At 37.9% G+C, this 26,034-nt stretch overlaps 1 protein-coding gene across 3 annotated transcripts in view; it reads right to left on the minus strand.

Moving 5' to 3' along the window:
• Positions 1-26,034, minus strand: part of CXXC5 (CXXC finger protein 5) — a 189,115-nt gene that overhangs the window by 135,816 nt on the left and 27,265 nt on the right. For all 3 annotated transcript variants that reach the window (XM_044069472.1, XM_044069473.1, XM_044069475.1), the window contains exon 2: positions 929-1,831. In XM_044069472.1, the coding sequence (XP_043925407.1) occupies positions 929-1,708 (780 nt within the window). In that variant the 5' untranslated portion in view covers positions 1,709-1,831. The remainder of the gene's footprint in view (positions 1-928; positions 1,832-26,034) is intronic.

The following is a 26,034-nucleotide window of genomic DNA, read 5'->3' on the forward strand; positions in this document are numbered from 1 at the left end:
TACTAACAGGAGCTTTTCTCTTTCTTGTACTGATTTGCATTTAATCACATTTAAATTTATGACCTTTATGCCTTGTATTACTCTATGTCTACTTACTAACTGGAGCTTTACTCCCCGGGCCTCCGCTGAAAAAGTACAGTCCTTCCCGGTAAACAAATTTAAAATAATAATAAATAAATATATAACAATTTGTTTTATGTTATGGCAGGTTGATGGGTCATACCTGGAAATACAAGCTAAAACTGAAATACTTAGAAGCTTGATACATTTCAGAAAAGGATATAGATGTACACGTAGGCATAAATAAGTAGATAAAAAAGGACATATAAATATAAATATATACATATATATATATATATATATATATATATATATATTATATATACATATACTCATATATATATATATATATATATATATATATATATATATATATATATATATATGGGTCTACCTGACATGGTCGACAGTTCATATGATCGACACTCATTTGGTCGACAGTTCATTTGGTCGACAAGCAGATTTGCCCCCTTCCCCAATGTTGTGCAACCCTGGAGTTGATATATATAGTTAGGGGGGGTGTGGATTGTCGATCAAATGAACTGTCGACCAAATGAACTTTCGCCCATATGAACTATCGACCATGTCAGGTAGAGCTATATATATATATATATATATATATATATATATATATTTGCATGTATGTATATAGGAAATTCTTACATTTAGAATAAGTCATTTGGCAAATGAAATATAAACAAAAGCATTAATTGGCAGTTTACATTACCTTTTTTTTTTTTTTTTTTTTGAGAGTTGGACTAGTCAAGAGTGAAAAGGAATGTCAAGAACCTGTAACCTACTTATAAAGATCTGCAATATGAATACTTGAAGGGAACCCTCATTTTACTATATGAAGTCACTAATTTACCTCCAGTGCTGCAGAAGGCTTCTTTTTCAGTTCCTCACATTTCCGGAATTTGCAAATCTGATGACCAGTCTTGCGATTCCTACAGCTGCTGCATTGCTCACAATTTATCCGTCTCCTGCATGGAGGGCACATCCCACACCTTTTTCTTTTCTTTTTCCCAGAGTTTATGGCTGATGCCAGTTCAGTCTGGGCTGGATATTCTGCCAAACCAGCCATATGAAGTGCACTGTCTGCCAGAAAAACCCCTGCAGGAGTCATAATGAAAAGCCCTGGATTAATAGGAAAAGCCCCAAGGTAAGGAAAATCTGTAGGAATGTTCATTGTTTCTGCAGCTGAAACACCTTCCATGTCATTAATAGCTTGTCCATGCTCATTTGGTATAGGAATGTGCTCGGCGCCTACTCTTTTTAGCATCTCCATAGCCTGAGTGAACTGCTGCAAACCATTCTGTGCATCCAAGGACAGATCTGATACCCTATATGACTTGTTCAACATGTTAGAGATGGTTTTGTGCTTTGAGGTAGAATTAGACTTTGTAGGAAGTGATTCACTGCTATTATTTAAGGAGGTTCCATTGTTTGACTGTTCACTTACAGCACTGGTACTGTCAAAGTAGTGTGACAATGGACGAGACTTTTTCAGGCATTTATTTAAAGGTTCACTTATGATGCCACACTTATTCCGCCTCTCTGTATTTACCAAAGGCTGAGTATCTTCATTACTTTTCTCCAGTGTGTCAGGATTACCGCTTCCTTCTTGATTAGTGCTAGGATTAGCCATGTCAAAACACTCACAGTATTTAAACAAGTGTATATGTTTGGTTAATAATTGTATTTCTAGGTTCTTCGGTATTCTTTTAGTGCAGAGGCATATTTAGGGGCTTTAATTGCCAAGCATAAAATGCTGCAAATGAATAACAGAAAAAAATATTACTGATCAGCAAAAAAATGTATTTTTAGTGTTAAAGCTACCATTTCAGTCATACTGGTCTAATATACAAAATTTTAGAAAGCAATTACATACACACAAAAAAAGGAATTCTGCATTTTTATGTTTTAAAGAATATAAAGCAATGACAAAATACAATAGTTTTATATAGACGGTTTCTACTTTTTATTAGCAATATGATCCAATGTCATATGTTCATAGGTAAGTATTAGGCTTGCTGCCCTCAAAGGCTATTTTATGCCTAGCCAATTTCCCTTTTCATGCTTAAATTAACTTGCCCCATTTGATGTTAGATTGTCCTTACCCATGCCATGGTTGATAACTGTAGGTTACCCCTAGTGATAATAACTGAGATCATACCATAGATAATTTGAGTGGACCCAGGATAAAGCACTTAAGAGCTCTCGCTGTCCATTAGTAGTAAACGGGGCAGTCCTACCTATCCACAGATCCAAGCTGCTCTTGAATATGGACAGGGGTGACCTTTGTTGTACATGGATGGAGAGTCTGTTCCACGGCAGTGTTATTCTCTGTGAGATACACCTGTCCCTCCAAATCATTCTGTTGACATTGCAAAACAGGTTTAGATCTCTGGACTGAATGTTTCTGAAATCATTTGATTTACTGATTTGCAGTGCATCCATCAGTACTGGGTCGGAGGGTGCTTTGTATGCCAAACACAGATCACCTCTTAGTAGTCTGTAGGATACCGGGTATAGTGAGAGGACTTTGAATCAGTCCACCTATATTCTTACTAAACATATTATAATGTAAAAAAAAAATTCCCAAACATCTTTTCATAACTTGAAAACTGTACAACCTAGGCACTTTTCATTTAGAAGAACTGAGCTTTTTTGTGATGACATAAAATTAATTTGTTTACTGAAATATTTAAGGAAATATGAAAACATACACTTATTTGAAAAAATGTGCTAAATTAACAGTATAAATAACATTCAATATTTCTCAGACTGTACAACTTAAACAGTGAAAGTATCAATAACAATTTTCTCCAACATAATCTAATGTTCTGGCTGATATTCTGCTATACTTTGTAAGTCAGATGGTTTCAGAAACATTAATGTAAATACAGAAATACTGCACATATTTATACTTACTAACAAACTACCAATATCTCCAGCATTATGCATTATAAACAGAAAGTGAAAGTATATTTTACTGTCCCCCTCTATGACAGTACAGACCGTGCCCTCAGTAACACAACTCACACAATTATGAAAATATGAATGTAAATATTAAAATATGACGTGTCAAATAGTACATCTCTTAGTTACATACTGCATAACTTTGCTTTTTACAATATGCACTGTCACATGCTGCCTGTTATTAATTGGTAAGTCACTTAATTAAGAAATCTTGACCCCCAAAATGTCAATGAGTTAAACACTTTTACTATACAGGAAATTTCTATGAGCAACAGAAGAACCTGCATGGAAGAAGATGGAAAGATTAATCATGGACAACAGCTGCTACCCAATACCACTTTCCTAAATAGTGTTTACAACAGCAAAGTATTCAACAACTAAGGGACCATAACAGCACAACAAAGTTATACTCTCAAGTCTTATCAGGCAGCATTACATAAAAAATCAGTGTCACAAACAATTATATAACAATTAATTAGCACTTAGTAATGGAATGCCAAAACTAGTTCAGCCTGTAATTCTAAATGTAAAATAACTCATCATTAAAACCATGTAAAACAGAATATACAGATACATTTAGGGCATTAGATTTGACTACTGAAGCACTGACTTTAAAAATTCAGTTCGGGGTCAATATAGATACTAAGATCATTAAATAAGAAAGTACATTCTCTAACAGGATGTCATAGTTGACTTTCAGGGGCCAAAAAGTCATGAAATTACAATAATTAAAATAAATGTTAAATTAATTAGAATTCACCCATTTTATTCCACTAGAAAGAAAGAGTTAATGAACACATTACAACCACTGGAAAATATAAAGTAACACAATTGCTGCAATCAAAACACCATAAAACACCAGCAAAACGGCCAGTATAACGTAAAAATGATAATATGAAATAAAATGCCTCTGGTGTTGGCTCCACGTAAGAAGTGCTCGTCAACAAGCACAATGCCCAATATGCAGTGTATTAAGTAACTGAGTCTATTCAGACCCAGTTAAAAGATCTAAGCAAGAAAACTGCTGTTCAGCAAAAAACCAAGCTTATCATAAAGATAGCGTCTATTCAGACCAGAAATACCACAGTAAGTCTTCACGTTCCACTATTCCACTATGCACAAAGGAGCACAACAAAGTTATACTCTCAAGTCTTATCAGGCAGCATTACATAAAAAATCAGTGTCACAAACAATTATATAACAATTAATTAGCACTTAGTAATGGAATGCCAAAACTAGTTCAGCCTGTAATTCTAAATGTAAAATAACTCATCATTAAAACCATGTAAAACAGAATATACAGATACATTTAGGGCATTAGATTTGACTACTGAAGCACTGACTTTAAAAATTCAGTTCGGGGTCAATATAGATACTAAGATCATTAAATAAGAAAGTACATTCTCTAAAAGGATGTCATAGTTGACTTTCAGGGGCCAAAAAGTCATGAAATTACAATAATTAAAATAAATGTTAAATTAATTAGAATTCACCCATTTTATTCCACTAGAAAGAAAGAGTTAATGAACACATTACAACCACTGTTGCTAGTAATAACTGATTCTAACTTGATACCATCTACATATATGGAAATACAAATACTTTTATGTGTAAGCAGTTAAGTGTGTGTGTGTGTGTGTGTGTGTGTGTGTGTGTGTGTGTGTGTGTGTGTGTGTGTGTGTGTGTCTGTGCGTGTGTGTGTGTGTGTGTGTGTGTGTGCTTTAATGTGAGAAATGATGAAACCCAGAGTCTAGCGGCTAACAACTGACTATAGATGCACATAATATGGCAGGCTGCATATCCTCCAGGTAAGGTGTGCTGTCTGCACATTATACCCAACACGTGTAAATATATCAAGGTAGCTACTGTTGTGTACACTACTACAAATTGGAGTCATGTAAGGTGTTTAGCAAATTCCACATTACATTTCATAACAACATTAGGAATTGATGAGGTTCTATAAAGGATGATGACGACAGTGATAAAGGCAATATAAAGGCCAAACTTGTCATTACTAAGCCAGATTAGATATGCTACCAGTACAGACACATATCTATCACAACTTCTCATTAAGCCTGGACTGGTGTTCAACAACTAACAATTACAATAAAAACAAAAAGTTCCAAAGTGACACTGCTACCATAACAACTGGGCCAGTGGTCCTTTTTTTTCCTTGAGGATGATGAATACATAGCAAAGACAGGTATGTAACAACACTTGTTTTCAGTGAGCACCAGAAAACTTTAGACACATACTGTGTGGATCTGAGTATAAACTTATTTAAAGCCTAGAAAAATTATGTTGCTGTTAACTGCTAGATATGTTTTCTTTTGGCCATGCCATCAGTTGTAAAGAAGATAAGACTACAGTCCCTACTAAACAAAGCATTGATCCCATGCATTCTGACTGCTTAGTTTCAATTTCACTGTCACTGGACTTCAGACTATATCAGAGTCCTAAATATCAGACGGCTTTTGATCACTGGAGAATGCAAACCAGGAACAATCAGTAACAGCTACATTTATAGGGTTGAGTGTTGGCTTAATGATTAAGATGTTTACCTCATAGACATAAGGTACAGGGTTTGATTCTCAACTCTGAGGGAAACTGGCTAGGCTTAAAATGGTCTACAAGGGCAACTAGCCTAGCACTTACCTATGAACCTACATAAGAGTTGCACATTGTGGCATTTCATTCATTTTGTTATACCTGAGGAATACATCATGAAAGAAGAGCTGATGTCAGGACTGACAGACAGTCAAGTGAATGAAGCTGCTTATTCACAAATGATCAGACAACATTAACCAGAAACTAAATGAAGATTTTGATTTCGGTGGGAGGAATGAGGTACATCACCCCCACACTCCCCTTAGTTAAATATACTAACTCTATAGTCACACAGTCATGAGGAAAGTAAAAGCATCTAACAGAGTGAGCACAGTACATGAATTAGCTGAAGTCTTACAGATTAAGTACAATAATGGCAAACAAATGCAACATTAGTGAAATGGGACTGGGGAATTAGTTGCTGAAAACGTAAGTGCTACATTTGTATTACTTCATCTTTCACTATAACATCTTTCCTACTTGAATCTTCAATGCATATAGAATTATACCACCAGTATCTCTGTTTTCAAAAAGAATGTTTTTGGTCTTCATCCTTTATCTACAGTATACTACAAATGCAAATCAAAATCCTTAGGAAACAATTTCTATGGATAGCCTTACCTACCCCCCCCCCCCACTGCATTATAAGCTACTGATATTGATAACATAGTTTTAAATCAAATAACCAAGAACACGTGTCCGTACAGCCCAAAAAGTTTATCACACTACATGAGCTCTGGTCTTGTGTTAGTTTTAAAACAAGTTATACAACAATCCAGATTAAATGCAGCTGGTAATCTGTTTTTGTTTGTATAAATATATATATATATGTATGTATATATATATATATATATATATATATATATATATATATATATATATATATATAGTGCCATGACCCTGCTTATGACTTCTGCCACTACCATTTTAATGATATGAAATGAAAATAAATGGCATCTCCTCCTTTGACATATTACTTAACAAAACTAGTATTAAATGTTAGAGTCTCCATATTACTTAACAAAATTAGCTTTTATAAAAAAAAAAAAAAAAAAAAAAAAGTAAAGTTTCTCTAAATAATGGTATCCCAACACTAATACCGGGGCCGCAACAATCTATTTGCACTGAACTTACTTCTTACCTTAGCATCTGGTTTAAAGACTGGTCAGTAGTATGGTTTAAAGACTGGGCAGTAGTACAGTAAATGTTGGTAGCTCAACAGAAAGCAGACACCTTTAATGCTGAAGATCATAAGGATGCGGGATCTATTTCCACTACAGGTATTTGGATTAATTTATCAGTATTGACACTGAAAGGCAGCATGGTAGAGGGAGGGCTCTTCACACCTGAATGTTCCATCCTTCAAATGAGACACTAAACTGATGCTCCATCTGCCTCAGCTGATGATATCTCAGGTGGATTTAAAAGATCCCATGGCACTTATTGAAAAAATGAGAAGGCAAAGTTTCCAAGAGCCCTGGACAAATTTCCCTAGTAAATTTGAATACTACCTTCGGTCTCCCCTGAAAAGAGACCACTGGCCTAGTAGTATTAACCCAGTCAAAGCATGAATTAAAAAAAAAAAATATATATATATATATATATATATATATATATATATATATATATATATTTATACACACACACACACACACACACATATATATATATATATATATATATATATATATATATATATATATATGGATTCACTTCAGAAGATCGAATTTCCGAAATCTCGAACTACAAATAACCAAAACCAAAAGCTCGAGTTTCGGAAACTCGAACTTCTGAAGGGAAACCATTAAAACAAAAAAAACCCACAAGCTTCGCTTTTGCAGGGCTTGCTGCACCTCTATGGGGGCTGTGCCCCACACCCTACTTAAATATACCAACTCCAAGATCGCTACAGTGGGGAGATGGGAAATCTCCGTCTTGCGCTGTATCGAAGCAAAGCGGGAGATTTCTTTACTTCCTGCCAACACCACGAAACAAAAAATACATTACGTACACACAAGGCATGCAACAATACTTGCCTCTGTGTGCACGTAATGTATTCAGGTAAGTAAAGTGTTATTTCGGAACACTACACACATTCGATTTATTAAAATCTCGATCATATGGTCTCGACCATATGCAAATCGAGATTTTAATGTGAAGTGTTCCCATATATATATATATATATATATATATATATATATATATATATATGTATATATACTCCATACTGAGTTCCCACATCAAAATAGGAGATCTTCATAGGCATCCCCCTGCAAATCACCTCTTTCTCACTTGTACTTGTCATTGTTTCTATATTTAAAACTAATCACTTAATAAAACATCTTATTTTAAATGGCTATTTCAATTTTACTCTTAGACATCTGAGCATCATACCTGTCTCAATTCTTTTAACCCCAATGCATGTTTTGTATTACAATTGGAATACATTTTGTCTTTTTCCTACAGGTACTTGCTATCCTGCTAAGTAGATGTCTTATAGCTGTCTATCTCTCTTTTTTTTTTTACATGTGATATGGTTGGTTTATTCCCTTTTACTTAAAATACTATCCCTTCCACTTTGCTGTCTTCACACTCTGCTCCAGTGATGTTCTGTAACTTTGCACCCCTCTCTTTCTCTCTTTGTCTTACTACCCATTTGTTTAATTACCAAGTTCTGATTATTCACAACAAGCTTCTAAACAATTCATTTTGTTTGGTTTTCAGCATATGAATTAAAGCAGGACCTTTAAACTTGCTTTTGATTTGTTTTTGATTTCTTTCTCAGTTATCTGACTGGAAGCAACAGTCTGTTTCTGCAAGAACCACTTCTAAGTTCAGATACATGTTTATTTTATTAACTGCATCTGTATAATTCTGGTCAATACAGTTGTCTCAGGTATAGCCTGCTTTTCTTATGACAGATGTACACTGCTCTGCTCGATGAAGAACTGACACAGAAAGTGGTTGCGAATAAGGTCAATGCCCTAATCTGTTCGTTATACACACCACAGAAAGCTGTTATTATAATCGAACTTGCGTTACATTTTGATTTTCCTCCCTATACAGTCTTACAGATCCTGTACAACTCTTGTGACTTCCATCTTCACTGAACCTACCACCTTTTGTAGCAAGCTAGTTAATATAAGTCATCTGCAATGCTCTTAGATAATATGTTTCCTCACAACTGCTTTGTAATTTATGTACTCCTCACCCCATTCACGTACGGTCATTTGTTTTTCCAGGTACTAGCATCCTTGTTAAAATGTACTCATTTAAGATCTCTAAAAGTCTTTATTACGCATTTGTCTAAGACAGCTTAAAGTCTCTGGTGTGTCTTCGTTTTCCAGTCATGCATGTTAAGTTTCAACAATTGTTATAGAAATACCAAAGACTTGTTTTACAAGTAATGGCTCTCTGTATAACTCCTGATATTTTCACTTTGATTTATTGACTGCAAACTGAAATAAATAACTTGTTGAAAGTACTTCACAGTTCTACCTCTTCCACACTCCTTCATCCAGTCTGTAGGTTCTGTCTTTATTTTTCCTCTACCCACTATGTACAGCTTAATGCAAAATAAAACAATGTTCTTTAATAACCATACTTGCCGTTTCCGCAGAGGTTTTTTTACTGGTTTCTCATTTTTTAACTTGTCAATTATTGAATTTATGCTCATCAATGTACAATACAGTGTCTATTAATGTAAATTATACAGAACATTCTCATTACTTTTCAAAAATGAGCATGCTGATTAGACAGCCCATCAGTGTGCGCTTTCTAAATCGAGAATATACCAAAAGAAAAAAATCCAGCCACTCCGTGGCCAGACTTGGGGATATCCTGAGGAATAAAACAAACTACAAGAAAAAACAGGTAAGTTCTGTAAAACTAAAGAAACAGAAACCTACCTGATTTTCCTTGTGTTTTTACTGTGTTCCTCATAAACAGTTAAAAAAAACAGCGATAGAGATTCTCCTTTCTCCATCGTTTCTCCTGCACTGCACTGATGTACTGTGCAAATGCAGGAAGATAAGTTCCAGCATACAGAAGATAACACAGAAGAAAAATGAAGTGTCATTATAAAAAGACTTTAAGAAAGGTAAGCAATTTCTTTCTTAAACAATGTAATTGCATATTAGCAATAATCTATAACTGTGCGGGGGTATATCAGGATTTACCCATGGTTGCCTTTGTTTAATCACTCGGGCTTTGCCCTCATGATCAAACCACACCAACCATGGGTAAATCCTGATATATACCTACACACAGTCACACATTACTGCTAAAGTACATTATTCACCAGTATTTCTGATGTGCATTCTATAGAATAGCTGCCTTACTTCTGGAATGCCAGTTTCATTTTGTTTATTTTAAAATCATGCTCATATACATTTGTAGACCATGTTATTTTTGTTAGTTTCCATTTTGGGGCATTTTCTTAATATACTATTGCTAACACTGCTTGCTCATTTTTAATTGATGATACAACATTTATGTCTAACAGTGAAGCTTTTCTTTTCAGACACCCAGTGAAAATTGACTTTGCCTGGTAGAAAATACTGTCCATCAATAACGAGAAAAGAAAGAAAGAAAGAACAAAAGATAAAAAGAATGAAAAAGAAAGAAAGACATACAGGCTGCTCTGTACTGCTCCACTGTATTATCTTCAACTTTATCTACTCCAGACTTCCCTGTTTTTCTGATTTGTTGCAAATCTTAGTGCCGACTGCAAAAACATATACTTTTCCCTTCAGTCTGTATATAATGCCTTCAAGGAGATAACACTTCCCCTTCAGTTTTTGTGCACTGCCTCTATGTGTACATTTCCCTTCAGTCTAAACTCAGTGTATCTAACACTGACATTAAAGAAAATTAGTCCCAGTAATGGTCCCCCTGTATGACTCGAATATGTAATCTTTCTATACACTGAACATACCATCTGTCAGTGCTCTTTATGGTGTACTGTGTAGCCAGGGCTTTATCTAGGCCACCATCTTGCAAATTGAATTCTGTCCAACTTCAATATAACATGCAACATAAAGCTTGTAAATTTTTGTTTCTATATATGCTCTACTTATTAATGCCCATTTTATCATTTGACTGTATAATCCAAAAGTCTTGTTAATTGTATTACCTCAGCTAGGTTTACACTGCGCTGCATGCCAATCGCTTGTTTATTATTAAGTAGATATGATCTGTATTAGCTTAGTTACATTTCCATTTCTTAGTTTTTCTTTATACACAGTTAATACCATATCAAATATGTTATGTCTGTCTAAATGTGTGTTTTACATGTGTTTGGAACTTTTCTTCCTCAGATTATATCAAATATATTATATCTATGTCTAAATGTGTGTTTTACATATGTTTGGGACTTTACTTCCCCAGATTCCATCGAAACAGGATGAACCCAGCCAGACATTCCCAGTCAACAGATGTAAATAAATACACACATAATAAATAAATAAATTCTGCATTAATAGTGTGTGTGTTGTCTGTGAGTATGTCAAATGCCCTGCTAAAATCAAGACAAGACACAGCCCCATCTTGGTCTAACAGAATTCAAACAACTTGGCCATATTTGTGAGATACAGTATTGTAATAGTTAATGCATGACTATGATTCTTTATTACAAGGTACTGTACAAGTGTCCTCATCAGGTGTAAACAAAACAGATAAAAAGGAAATTCAATAGTGATCCTTGCCCATTCCTCAGAAAGTACAGTTGTGTACACTTACCATAAATGTAGATGTTCGAGTGTATTTACTGTTGCATTCATCACACTTGGTTTATCCTGCCAGGGGTAGCCCTCAGTCGGCCCGAATACCAGAGGCATAGTATTTCTGCGTCAGTTGCTGTCACTTCAAGACTGACGTCAGGTCGTCAGTGGTATAAAAACAGGCAGCCGATGCCATTACATCAGTTTTTCTTGCCCGCAAACAGGGAGCTAAGTTTTGGTGGAATACCACCATCAGTAGAAATTAAATACCGATAGCCCTGTAAAGAGTGAAGAAGAGAGAGAGAGAGAGACAAGGGGGTTGGAGGGTGAGAAACCAAGACTGCAACAGTGAGTACACTCAAACACATACATTTATGGTAACTGTACACAACTGTATTATATGCTTCATGTTTCACTGTTGTGGTCATCACACTTGGGTTGATTCCCAAAGCTGAAGAATGGGTGGAGGCAGTCAAGAAGAGTTGGGGCTGGCTAGTATGCCCTGCAGGACTCCGGTTGCAAAACCTCCCATGGATTTGGAAAAGATAGGCAGGTGCTAATGCTTGGTGAAGGTATGAACAGAACTCCATGTTGCAGCTTCCAGGATGTCCCTGGTAGGGACCCCTCTGAGAAATACTGCAGAGGTTGAAGCTGCCCTAGTGGAATGTGTTCTGACCCCCTGTGGGGGTGGTTTCCCATGGTGTTTGTAAAAGAAATGGATACAGTGTGTTATCCATTTGCAGATGGTTTGCTTTGATATGGCCTTGCCCTCTGTCCCTGGTGCAAAGCTGGCTAGTAACTGGTCAGATTTCATACAGGGCTTAGTCATATCCAGGTAGAATCTGAGCTGTCTGTGCACATCTAAAGAGTGCAGGATCCTTTCCCCCTTATTTTGAGGTTTAGAGAAAAAGTGGGCAAATTAATAGATTGGTTGAGAGCCACATTGGACACCACTTTAGGCATGAAAGTTGGGTTAGTCCTGAGGGAGACTCTGCCAGGATGAAAAATGATGAAGGGTTCCACAGCCATAAGTGCTTGCAGCTCAGACACTCTTCTAGCTGAAGTGATGGCCAGATGCAAGGCTGTTTTCCAAGAGAAAGATTTTTAACTCTGCTGAAGCTGCAGGCTCAAAAGGGGGTAACATGAGCTTTTCCAACACAAAGTTATGGCCCCAAGCAGGGGTAGGGGCTCTTCTTGGTGGCCTTAAGTTGTTAGCCCCTCTCAGGAACTGCTTGATGAGAGGGTGTGAAAAGACAGGTGGCTCAGTGCTGTAATGTGCCGAGATGGCAGAGGCATGGATTTTAATGGAAGAGAAGGATAGGCCGCTGTGGAGTAGGTCTGCTAGGTAATCCAGGAAGAGAGATAAGGATGGCTGTGCTGGGTCAGCTCCTTTAGACTGGATCCAGAAACAATAACTTTTCCACTTGTCAGCATAGGCTTTTCTAGTACTGGGTCATCTGGCTTCATGTATAACATCCAGGACCTGCTTGCTTAGGCTGGCCACTGGAGGTGAACTCAAGGAATAAGCCAGGCTGACAGGTTCAGGGTCTGCAATTGATGCAAGAACTCTCCCTCCTGCTGAGTCAGGAGAGTTGGAATCTGAGGGAGGTACCATGGAGGCAATGGTGGCAGACTGCACAGTAGCGGGTACTAGTGATGGCGTGGCCAGTCTGGGGCAATCAGGACTGCCCTTGGTCTTTCCTCCCTTATTTTCAGTAATACTCTTGTAAGAAGAGGTAGAGGAGGAAATGAATAGATTGAGAGGTTTGCCCAGTGGAAGGATAGGGCGTCCACTTTCCAGGCCTTGCTGTGAGATTCCCTGGTGCAGAATTTGCTGAGCTGGTGGTTGTAGGGGAAGGCAAATAGGTCCACCTTCAGGGTACTCCATTTCTGGGTCACAAGGCTGAAGGTGTTGTGGTTTAAATGCCACTCATGTGGGTCTAGGAGACTTCTGCTTAAGTCGTCTGCCAGAGAGTTGTGGTTGCCTGGCAGGAATTGGGCTTGCAGGTGAATATGCATGGCTGAGGCCATATTCCAAAGGGTCATGGCTAGCCTGCAGAGTTGGTAAGAGTGGGTTCCCCCTGCTTGTTGATGTACCACATCACTGTGGTGTTGTCGGTTTTGATTAGTAGAGGTCCCGGAGAGAGTAGGGAACTGAAAGCTGTCAGAGCGTGCTGAACAGCTAGCATCTCTTTTTGGTTGATGTGCAGATGAATTTGATTTGGGCTCCAGTGGCCCTGAATGCACCTGCCGTCCAGGTGTGCACCTCGGGCATAATCTGATGCATCTGTGGTTAGGGTCTGGGCGGTGTGGGGTTGTGAAAAGTGAAGTCCCTTGTTGTGGTTGCATGTTGCTGCCCACCAAAGAAAATCTTTCCTTAGACAAGGTATCATAGGTATAATAGTTTCCAGGTCCTGAGAATGTTGGCACCAAAGGCTTTTTAAGTACCACCGAAGATTTCTCATATGCAGTCTGGCATATGGAATTAGTAGAACGCAGGAGGCCATGAACCCTAGAGCTTGCAGGATTTTCCTTGCGGATAATTGGGTTCTGGTGGCCAGTTGAGAGAAGTAGCCTGTCAGATAGGCTTGTTTTTCTGGAGTAAGAAATGCCATCTGGGATGCTGTGTCCAGGCTTGCTCCCAGGAATACAATATTTTGACTGGGGACTAGTTTGGATTTCTTTTTGTTGATAGTGTACCCCAGTGAGGTTAGTAAGTCATTTAAAAATGTCAGGTGCTGTAACAGCTTTTCCTGACTGTCTGCCTGAATCAGGCAGTCATCCTAGTATGGGTAAATTTGAATATTTCTTTGTCTGCAAAAAACAATGGCTGGAGCCAGGCATTTTGTGAAAACTCTGGAAGCAGTGGATAAACCAAAGGGAAGTGCAGAAAACTGATAATGCATAGATCCTGCGCTGAAATGTAGATATTTCTTGCAAGAGTCCCTGATTGGGACATGCAAATAGGTCTCCTTTAGGTCTAGGGTGGCTAACCAGGCTTCTTTGGACAGCATAGGGAGAAGCTGCTGTAGGGTGAGCATTTTGAATTTTGGTACCACCAGGAAGGTGTTTAGAATGGATAGATCTACGATTGGGCACCAGGTGCCCTCTTTTCTGGGTACCAGGAAAAGTCTGGAATAGAAACCTTGGCCTATCTGTTCTGCAGGAACAGGCTGAATTGCTCTCATGGAAAGCAGGGAATGAACTTGGTTTTGTGCCTCTGCCCACTGGTTTGGACAAAGATCTGGGAACCCTTTTGGGGTTGGCAGCATGAGGAAATAAAATTAGTACCCCTGGGACACTATGTTGAGGACCCATCGATCGTTGGTGATGGAGGCCCAGTTTTTTGCATGGGAGGCAAGTTTTCCTCCTAGGAGCACAAGCAGATGGGCAGAGGTGAGAGGAGGAGTTGAGAAGTCATTGTGAATTATTTCCATAAGGGGGTGGCTTAGCACTCCCTGTTTCAGAAGTGGAGGTATTCCATTTTTTAGATCTCTGCATATCCTGAGACTGCTGTCAGGGGTGTCTACTTCCCCTAGGTCTAGTCTGAGGTGGCCTTGAGGGGGCTGGAAAGAACCTATGTTTTGAGGTGCAATGCCTACTGAATCTAAGAGGCTGTACTTGCAAAAAGTATTTAACTGTCTGCACAGGCTTAGCTTTTTCTTCCATCTTTTTTAAAACCTCTTCTGCTTTGGTGCCAAACAGATTGTCTTTGTTTAGTAGTGTGTCCAACAATTTTGATTTGACGGTCTGGCAATGTCTGTTCCTTAAGCCAAGCATGCCTTCTAAGTACAGAACATGTGACTGCTGCCCTGCAAGATGCTTCTAAGGCTTCAAACCCAAACCACAGGGTATGCTTACTGACTTGGCTTGCAAAATGCATAAGCTGCTGTAACTGTTTATTTTCTGCACAGTCAGTGAAGGTAGATAATTTTTGTTTAATACGTTCCATAGTATGTTGCTGGTATTTCAGCAAGTGGAACTGACAATTTAATGCTTTAATGGCAAGAGTTGCAGAGATGTATACTTTTTTTACCCCATCTGTCTAAAGCTCGGGAATCCCTGTCCGAAGGGGTGGGATTCTTAGCTGTGGCTGCTTTTATTCCTTTAAGTCCTTGGGAGATGACCTCTGGGTCAGCAGTAGGATTTTTGAAAAGAAATTTGTGTGAGTCAGGGACTCTGTAGTACCTGTCAGGTTTCCCGGGAGCAGGAGGTAGAGTATCAGGAGTTAGACTGGATTCCATAAAAACATTATCCACAACATCCAGAACAGGAGGAATAGCTAAGGGTCTGTGCTGTGGTAAATCTAGAAATTCCCTGAATCTCTTTTTTGACTGAGGATAATCCTGGCATTCCCAATGGAAATGCTTTCTCAAGGTATGTAGGGTTTCACCAAAAGAAAAATCCTCTGGAGGAGAGGCAGAAGGAATGGATTCTTCTGCATCTGAATCCTCATAAGCAGATAAGGGCATGTCTTCTTAATCAAAAACATCAGAGTCGTCAGACTCTTGGTCAGATAAAGATGCTGGGGACAAGTCTCTTGTCCTTTTAGCAGGGATAGGCTGGCTTCCCCTAATCAGCATGATAAGGTCTTCCGCCATTTTAAGCATCTGAGATTGAGGCAAGGAAGCGGACGCTTGAGTTTGGGTCATCGTTTATTTTAGGTGTAGTTCATACTCTGGGCCTTAGAAACTCTATAGTTTTAGAAAGAATGGCAGATGCGAAAGAAGTTGTTGGTTTGTGTTGAATATCGGTAGTGTGAAGAACTTCCTCAGAAGCTGGTACCTGCACAGTGGCTCCGGTCCCATCCAAGGTAGAGACATCCACAGGTTCCGTAGACAAAGAAGAGTCTCCCGGCATATGGGACTCCGAACGGGTCTCGGCAGCGGCCTGCAAATCCATATATGCAGGCATCAGGGGCTGCGAAAGTACCTGAGTACTGGTGAACTGGTGACTAGCTTAACGGAAGCATTGTCTGCAGTTTTGGATGTGTGCGGTCTGTCTCTGTCCTTATCCTTACATTTTTTTGGAAGATCGGTAGTCGGATGGCTTACCAAAGCCATTTCGGAATACAGAGATCGAGAGCAAAAGTATTTAGCTACGATAAGGGCCTGATGACGTATGGTTCTGGCACTGAACAAAGCACAAAACCGACAGTGAGGGACGTCGTGGTCTGGGCCTAAACAGGTGATGCAGTAAGAATGGAAATCTCGTTGTGGTATTTGCTTTCCACAGGCAAGACAATTGTTAACTTTTTCTGACATCAGTTAGAGCAAGAAAAAAGGATCCCCAATGGGGTACTTAACTTTAGAAGACTTCAACTTCAATTTCGGAAATTAAAACTCAGGTAGTGGCTGACCAGCACTCGTGCGAACTGCTTCTGCTTCGGGCTCCTCAGCAAGAAAGATTGATGTAGTGGTATCGGCTGCCTGTTTTTATACCACTGACGACTTGACGTCAGTCCTGGAGTGACAGCAACTGACGCAGAAATACTACGCCTCTGGTATTCGGGACGACTGAGGGCTACCCCTGGCAGGATAACCCAAGTGTGATGACTGCACCAGTGAAACACAAAGAACATCCATATTTTTCCTCACAGTAATGATTTTTTTACAGTTCCTGTGATTCATGGTCACTCATGCTGAAATTTATTTGTAAACTTCATGGGAAAGTTAGCCTACTGACCCTGGACAGATGATTTCCTTTCTTTGCTATCAAAATATACTTACAACATTCATATTTCTTTATGATTTTTAAGTAAAGGTCATTTGTGCCTTTCTGGTATAAATCTGTTTTACTTTCTGTAAAACAGGATTCTTCCCTGTTTCACATTCAGTTTCCTCTAGCAGTAACTCATCTGGAAAGCACACTCAGCTGTCTTGTTGATGTAAATCTCTGCTACCTTTTAAAACCTTTTTCTTTTCTTTACAGTTTGCAGTGAATGTCTTGACATATACACAGCTATACTATTTTATCCCTTTTTACTTTTACTGGAAACTGATACAGCTGCAGTCTGAGTGATCATCTTAGGTATGTGGCAAAATTTGAAACATGCAGTAGTCAAATGTTTGCTGCTGAATTCCACAACTACAATTTGCCTCAAAAACTTGAAATTTTGAATTTCCATCTCTAAATATTATGCAGAACATTTGAAATACACTCATGAACAACATACTACAACTCCATGCTTCAAGCTCTAGACCACTCAAACATGAGATACACTGCAGATTCACTGTACAGTTTAGATAACTATAGGGATTCATGAAATATTCTACTACATGTTCTTCTAATGCAGAATGTGTTGTGACAGTTCTTCTTACTCAAATAATATACTTTTATTAACAGATGTATTACTGAGTGCATTTGCAAACAGGGTCTGTATTTACTATCATTAAAATGCAGTCAGATTAACATTACCTATTTTGCAGCATAAGGTGATGACATGTCTTAGAAGCAGTAAAGTAGCACATACCTAAAGAGTACACAGCAAACAAGGTATATTACCCAAACGTGTTATGAAAAATAAACACAAAATTCACAAGTATAAGGGTCTGTGCCTCCCTGCACCCCTGACATTCAGCACATACCTCCATATCATCCAAACTAAACACACTTAATCTGGGATCACACAGCTTTGCAGTAAAGTGAATATTTGGTTGGATGGAAAACTATTTACATCCTCTATAGCCAAAGCACTATGACCTTGAAGCTTATATAATTAGTCACTGAGAGTATGATGGTGGTAGTGTAGCCCCCCCCCCCCAAAAAAAAATGGTGTACACGGCCCACGGGCAAAGTCTTCTTCCCAAGTAAATAACTTGCAGAGGTACTATTTCGAACTTACTATAATTTACGCTTATTTTACACTATGAAACAGGAGCAATATATGCATTGTTTTAGTAATTTCTTCTTTCCAAAGTCCAATATGTAAGCTTTCATTGTTTAAAATTTGATTAAAATCAACTAAATCATAGCTAACCTACAAGAAAATGGGGGCTTGTTCATGTACTTCCCATCTTTCTACACTTGATGATTTTGAAATGGGATTATTAAACATAGTGTTTGATGACTTATCTATTATTTATTTATTAGCATTTGTTTACTAAGAAGTCTGACAGACCCCTTTTCAGTGGAGGCCTGGGGAGAAAAGCTCCACACTTAAAAAAAATTACAAGATGTCATACAACACAATACAATAAGAATCAAAACTACCATTGTGCACTATCACAGAAGATACAAAAAATAGTATATAAAGAAATAAGAACATAAGAGAGAGATAGAGCCTAGAAATCATTACATTCCCCAGAATTACATTTCAATTTTACTAAGTAGCAATGACAATGTTAGGAACCTCCAATAAGTTAACAGAGTGTTGCAACAGAATATGCAGGGCATTATTAGTATGCAGCACATTGTATGGTGAGTATTTCTATGTGTGGCTACACTGCTGGGTCTTCTGATGAAAGCTCAGAGGCTTGGATTATGCAAGAAGACCAAAAGGGAACCACAGATAGACAGATGGATACAGTTGTAACCAGTTTTAGCCAATAGAAGAGTGGCAGGATCAAAGTTTGGAATCTTAAGAGGTGTATCCTAAGGTATGCTTTGAAGCATTTTGGATAGATGACTTGTATTAGGTCTTGTGGGAAACTATTACCGCATTTGGATATATAAGAGGAATACATTGCTTCACTGTGTTTATTGTTAAGTTGATGGACTTTAGCAAGATATGCGTTCTTAGATCTGATAGTTCTATATGAGGAGTACCATACCATTACTGTCTTCAGTGCTGGACATCTGTCTGACTGATAGGAAGTATCATAGCACTACCATCTTCAGTGCTGGATATTTGTTTGGGTGATGAAGTACACTTTGGGGGTTCCTATCAGATAGTCGAACGTCTGCAAGTTCAAACCTCATATGGTCGAGACCATAAGTTCGAATTTGCAGAAGTTCGAGTGTTTCAATGGAAATCTCTGTAAGGGGAGGTTTTTGCCTTGTTCTATGTGATGCGATCTCAGAGTTGGTATATTTAAGTAGAGGGGGGGTGTGGGGGGGGGGGCTTATTCTGTTTTCTTTTTTTTTTGTTTTTTACCCATAATCAAAGTTTTTTAACTTCGAACAGGAGGGTTCGAACATTCCATGTTCGAAGCTATTAAACTTGGGCTATGTGATATAGACCCTACTTTGGGCCAGTCAAAGTTGATTGAATTTTTGATTGTTGGGGAATTCCAACCAGTTTACTTGGTTGCCAGGCAATGATGAGTTTTACTTGAATGGTGGGTTGCAAATGTTACTTTCTTACAATATTGTTCAAGTTTTGTTAAAAGGAGAGTTGACATTTGTGAGTAGGGGAGACAGACATAGGAGAGACAGATGGCAAAAGATATGAAATGGCAGTGGCCTTTCTAGATTGCAAAGCAATATAGGGAGATGCTTTGTAGAGGAGACCTAGTTCTATAAGGGCCTTTTTCACATTATTTTGGATGTGCATGTCAAATGTTAGATTATTATCTATGGAGACCCCAAGTAATTTAATATGTTTGACAATCTCAAGTCTAGTGTTTTGTGTGGATGATACAGTAAAGATATTTTCATAATCAAAGTATTGTTTTGGGATAAAAAGAAGACTTTTGTTTGTTTGTGTCTGTTTATTTGTTTGTTTGTTTGTGTTCAGCATAAGATTAGACTGGTTCAGAAAAGATTCAATGGAGGAATAGGATTGTTGTGTAATAATTTGTAATACTGACATGCTTGGCGCTGAGCAAATAAAGTGGAGTCATCTGCATACTGATCCAGTGAGCCTTACCTCACTGCAGTGTGGAGGTTGTTTATAAAGGAAAAAGAGAAGACCTATGGTTGAGCCCTGAAGCGACACTGTTGGGTATGGGTAGGTAGGGTGAGTGGCATGCTTTCCATTTGACATATTAAGTCCTATCTAAGCAGTAGTTTTTAAACCATGTTAGGGTAGAGGTGAAGAGACCAAGGGAAAGTAATGTTTGTAGTAGTTTAGTATGGGAGACTGCATCAAATGATTTTGGTAGATCTGGGAATATGGAAGAAGCCAATTTACCTTCATCCCTTAAGATGATTTCTGTTGTAGAAGGACTGAAGAGCTGCAGTGGTGCTACAGGTCATTATCTAAGTAATTCTTAAGCAGTTGGGAATGAACACAACTTTCAAGGATTTTTGATATGGGATAGAATATGGCTATTGGTCAATGGTTGGAAAATTCCATTGATTTTTACTAATTTATGTGGCAGAATAACATTCTTTTTTTGTAATGTGGATATGTTGGTTAATATTTTTATGAGGGTAGGAAAAGGCATGTGGGGCAAATTTTTAGTATTCAGCAGGAAGTTTCTAGCTGCTAATATTGTACGTTTCAGTTGTGATATCAGTTTTTGTATTACTTCAGCTGGGACTGGGTGAAGAAAAAAATGTTCTACTGAACTGAATCTAATGGACTGTCCGTCAGATTCCTTAGTGCTGCAGATGTTACTTGGATGAAGTGGGACTTGAATTACTGAGCTATGTTTTGGTTTGTTTCATTTGGTAGGGTATTTGGCTGTGTAGTTTTTCCATATTTTAGGAGTTTATAGCTGGCCAATAACCTTTTGGGTTAGAAAGGTTATTACTTTCAAGACGGGTGAATAAAGTTTTGTTGTCAATTTGGATGAGTGTCTTTCAGAGTTTTCTCAGATGTGTATACATCTGGGACGAGGTTTCAGATTTGACTTTATACCATTACTTCCATGTTTTATCTCTATCTTGCATTATCTGTTTGGTTTGTCTAGTAAGAAAAGGGGTTGAATTAACTCTGAAATCATTTTTTTCTTAGTGGAACCTGACTAATGAAAACAGATAGAAAGTAAAAATTAAAAATTTCAACTGCTTGATCTAGAGGTAAGATTTTAGGGGATACAAGTTGATTTGCCTAAATCTAGAGGTAAAAAAAGGTGATGTTTAGAAGTATGTTGTTTGCAGTGTTTTTATAACTTTTGGTGCATTGTTGGATGGCATATGTGGGATTATGATCACTTAGTGAGTCTGAAAGTGAGCCTGTAAATGAGATTTTGTCAGGACATTACTTAATATCCAATGAAGGACTGTACTCTTGTTAGATTTTTACTGAAGATCGTAGGAAAATCAATCACTTGACTAAAGTTATATATATTGATTGTGTTAGACCCTTCATTTTGAGTTGTCCAATCATTGTTAAAACCATGAAGTACGACAGTTTCTTGGATGATATTATTTATGGCCCATGATGGTATTTGGTGGTATGTAGAGTGCAATTACACACAGTGACTTCTTTGCATTAAACTTTAGTAGGTAAACAAAACATCAGTTTTGTCAAATGTGGACACTGTATGAGGGCAGAGGAAGATATAGGACCCAATTCCAAAAGACTCTCTCTCTCAGTGTTAGTGGCCTTTTCCACTGACAACAGGTCTTTTGGAACCTGTCCCCCAGTGTAAGCTTGTTTATAGATAGGCCTTACACCAAAGTAAGTCACTTACTCTGTGAACAAGTCTTTCGGAATCAGGGAAGATTTACACTGACAGCAACTGTGTTATAATCTGGATCACAGAGCTCCAAGGTGTTAGCATAAATAATAGTTACTCTATCACCTATTTTATTTAGTCTGTCAGACTTGACAACATTGTAGCCCTGTGGAAGAAATTATTTTTAGCAGAGAGTTTTAACCAGGATTTAGTAAGGGATAAGATACCTGGTTTATGTGAGAAGACCCATTGTTTTAGTTGTAGTGCTTTATTGGAGACATTATGAATATTCAGATTTCAGATCTTGATACCTGAAGGCATAGTGGTTGAGATGACTGTTTTGAATTATTTTGTGATAGAGGGATGTGATGATAGAGTAGTCTGGGGTTTGCCACAGACTCCCCATACTCTGGAATAGACTGCCCATACATGTCAAGCAGAGCGCCTCCTTGGCCCTCTTCAAAAGGAACCATGATGACTGGATGGGAGATAGGAAATTCACCCCGAGGATCACGTCAGTTGCCCTGCTAGACAGGGGTCCAGGGAAGTAAATATTGTGGGAAGAAATATCTAGGGAATTGTTATGGCTAGGCTTGTATAGGCCCTATGGCCAATAGCCTAGTACCAACCTATGCACCTATGAACCTATGTATATCTCCACACAGATATAAGAATGAAGCAGCGATACATGTCTGAGGGTTCATTCATGTTTAACTTTGTATGTAATTACATATTCTTTTGTGATACACACATTGTGAAGGAGAATACAAAAAGTAAGTTTGTATGCACACAGATTAATGAAAATACACTCCATCCCACACATTTGTCAATGCTTTCTTCTTGGGCTTTAAGCATCTTTTATCCACATCAAAGAATGATTCCCATTGTCTTTGGCTTATTATGCTTCTGAGCCTCACACCTGCATCTACATCAAAACTGGTTTAACATCAGGGTCTAAGTAACAGATTATTGGTTCTGACCTTATTTTCTGTTTCTTTCTTTGTTTCTTTAATTTTTTTTTCCAAAGCTAGTAGTTGTTCTTCAGTCTAGCTGAAAGGAGTGTCTTTTTCGCTAGTTGACTTAAGTGGTGGTGTTACTGTGCTAAACTATTTTTTTTAATAAAACATTTATGTGTAATTTGTTACTACAGGTTTGTTTACCCAGCATTTTACAGTGGTCTTACATCATGCAGTACCTTAACCTTACTAGCAACTAAAGATATAATAATAATAATAATAATAATAATAATAATAATAATAATAATAATAATAATAATGCAGTGTGTTAACCAAGTAGGTCCACTGGACAGACAGCCCCTCCCAGGAGGAATGTCTGGTTAAGTGACCTGTTCAAGCTCTCACAGCAGGCAAACAAGGGCTGGGAGAATCAAACCTAGTACCACAGGAGCTACAGGTCTTAATCTTGATATCTGCACCAACTTCCACATTGGTGTTCTGAAAAAAAATGAAATCATAAAACTCTATTGCTGCTTTATTAAACTCTTACTTGTTTCTCTTCAGTGTCAGTCTGCTTTCTCTTATGCTTGTAAATGCTCTTAATGTTTAGCTACATTCGTTGGCTATCACATATGATTACATCTTCACTCCAACTCTTTCTACTTTACATTCCTTGGGTTACTCGCCATATGGCATCCTGAACATTTTTGGCAGCTGAAATTATTCCCTAAATCAATCTTTTAAATCTTGATAAGCACAAGTATGTTCAGAATGCTGTGATGCCTTAATTAGCTGGGACAACTCTAATTCACGGTACTATGACTTCTTTCTTTACATGTTTTACTGATTAATACAATGACAATTAACACGTTACTTAGTAACAGTAAATGAAGACGGTGACTCCTGATTCAGCTTACTGAAAAAATGTTGCATGTAACTCCATAACAATGTCTTCTAGTGTTGGGATAATATGTCTTTCACTTTTTCTGTGGTTCTGTCTGCTTCTTTCACATCTGTGCACATACATCCTTCAATAAATTGTTTAGTCAGTGGTTACAACACTGTAGGTGATACTAAAGGTGCAGGGTCTGTAACTTGTTCTGTTATATCCATGCTCCCATTTCTTTAACTTAGATGCAACATTTTGCCTTAATTCATTCACTCCAATGAAGCTCTTTTGTGTTTGTACTTTAACTCCAATGGGTGAGGCCTGAAACTTAAAACAAAATGAGGATACTGCCTTACAGTTCAAACAAATGTTCATATCTCAAGAACCATAAGTTTTAGTACAAAACTGTAAATGACAAACAATTCAGCACAAAGTAACCTTTTCAGTGGTTGCATTCATTTAGTCCTAGGTCTAAAAATATATTCTATAAGCCACAACAACCACAGTAAATGTGAATTTTGCAATGCTGTATGAACAGCTTTCAATATTTCAGTAACCACTCAAGCAACATATATACTGCCAACAGTATTTTCTTTATACAGGTGTGAACTTTCACATGAGGCTAAGCAGTTATATGTGTGTCACTTAATCACTGAGATAATTTAGAGAAATATGAAAATTATTACAATACAAATGAATGCTATAGAAATAATATTCAACATCTCTTTACCTGCACTACACGGAGGTCATATCTCAATACACTTGTGTTTTTTATTGCGTAAGCTTTACGATGTAACCTAATACCTCATATGTAGCATGGTTTGGGAATTATTCATGCAAATATGAGCAAGCATTATTTGACACCTAGAGATCTCAGTAGGCTGTACCTACAGAAATGCCTGGAAGAGTTAATAGTCTCCTATGTGTCAACCAGTTCTTCTATGTGCTTGTATTACTGGGTACTACACTAGGACAATTACGTAATCTTAACTGATAAACATATTTTTGACTAATTATTCCTTCACCTTTATCATTACATTCCTCTACTATGTTTTGCATTTTATGTTTCTGCTTTCTTTGAATTTAGTACTCTTATAATGCAAAGCTCCTTGCTGTCAGATATCTTAGCAATGAGTAACATTTGTTAAATAAAACACACAATTTTGCCTTTGCTGTTTTGCTATGCCCACTTTTTTTTTCAAATTCAGCATTTAATTTTGCTGGCAAAATGGATTATCAGAATGGCATGTAAGACTTCCTTTTATGCTGCTTTCTGGGATAGCTTTCATATTAACTGTTCAGAAATTCACCTACAATATTTACAGATGGTCCTAAATCTGTAAGCGTTTTTATTTTTCTGCTTACTACTGTTACAGCCACTTCTGGTTTAACCATACCATCTATTTTATGTATTACAAACACATATATGCCATCATTGTCTTCTGTCTCACTATTAGAGTTTTCATTGTATTTCATGTCAATTGTTTATTATACATTTTTCCTGAATTTTCTTCTATTCATATGTAAGATGCTGAACTTCTTTTGCAGTTTATCTAGAAAAATTGTTCAAATTCTTATACATCCTGAATACTTTGCCTTTTGCTAGTCAAATTACATCTCATGGATATCACCACAGTAACTACACACTGCTTGGCATGTACTTCTGTTTCTTTTTTTTTTTCTTTGACGTTTAAATTACCATTTTAAAGTATTGCATACACTTCATTGTATTGTTGAACTTACAATTTTACTGCATTCATGGTTTTTACTCTTGCCAATTACTACACGTCTGGCTTATATTTTTGATAAATGAAGGGATCCAGCAACAGATGAAATGTCTGCTTCTACTATGACTTACTGGATTCTATATGAATGAGGTTACAGCTGGATGAAACAACCAATCATAACCTTGGCTATATAATAAAAAGTATTTTTGCAAGGGGGCAAGCCCCACTGCATGCCCAGGTGGGCATACCCCTCCCCCCACATATATGTACCAAACCCATGATCAAACAAAAAGTATGGAAGACATATTTGCTCCCTCAACTCAACCCAACCCATATCTGGGGCTGGTGAAGAGATTGAGAATGCTGGTGCAGCATCATACTGCTGCTGGGGAGTGCGCCCTAACCTACACCACCACATGGCAGCCTTGCCATCTCCACTACTTGTGGGAAGTGTTCCCCAACCTACACCACCACATGGCAGCCTTGCCAGCTCCACTACTGCTAGGGAGTGCGCCCCAACCTACACCACCACATGGCAGCCTTGCCAGCTTCACTACTGCTGGGGAGTGCGCACCAGCCTCCACC

Source organism: Protopterus annectens, chromosome 4.part0 (genome assembly GCF_019279795.1).
Source record: "Protopterus annectens isolate FY-2018-M chromosome 4.part0, PAN1.0, whole genome shotgun sequence".
Taxonomy (NCBI): Eukaryota; Metazoa; Chordata; order Ceratodontiformes; family Protopteridae; genus Protopterus; species Protopterus annectens.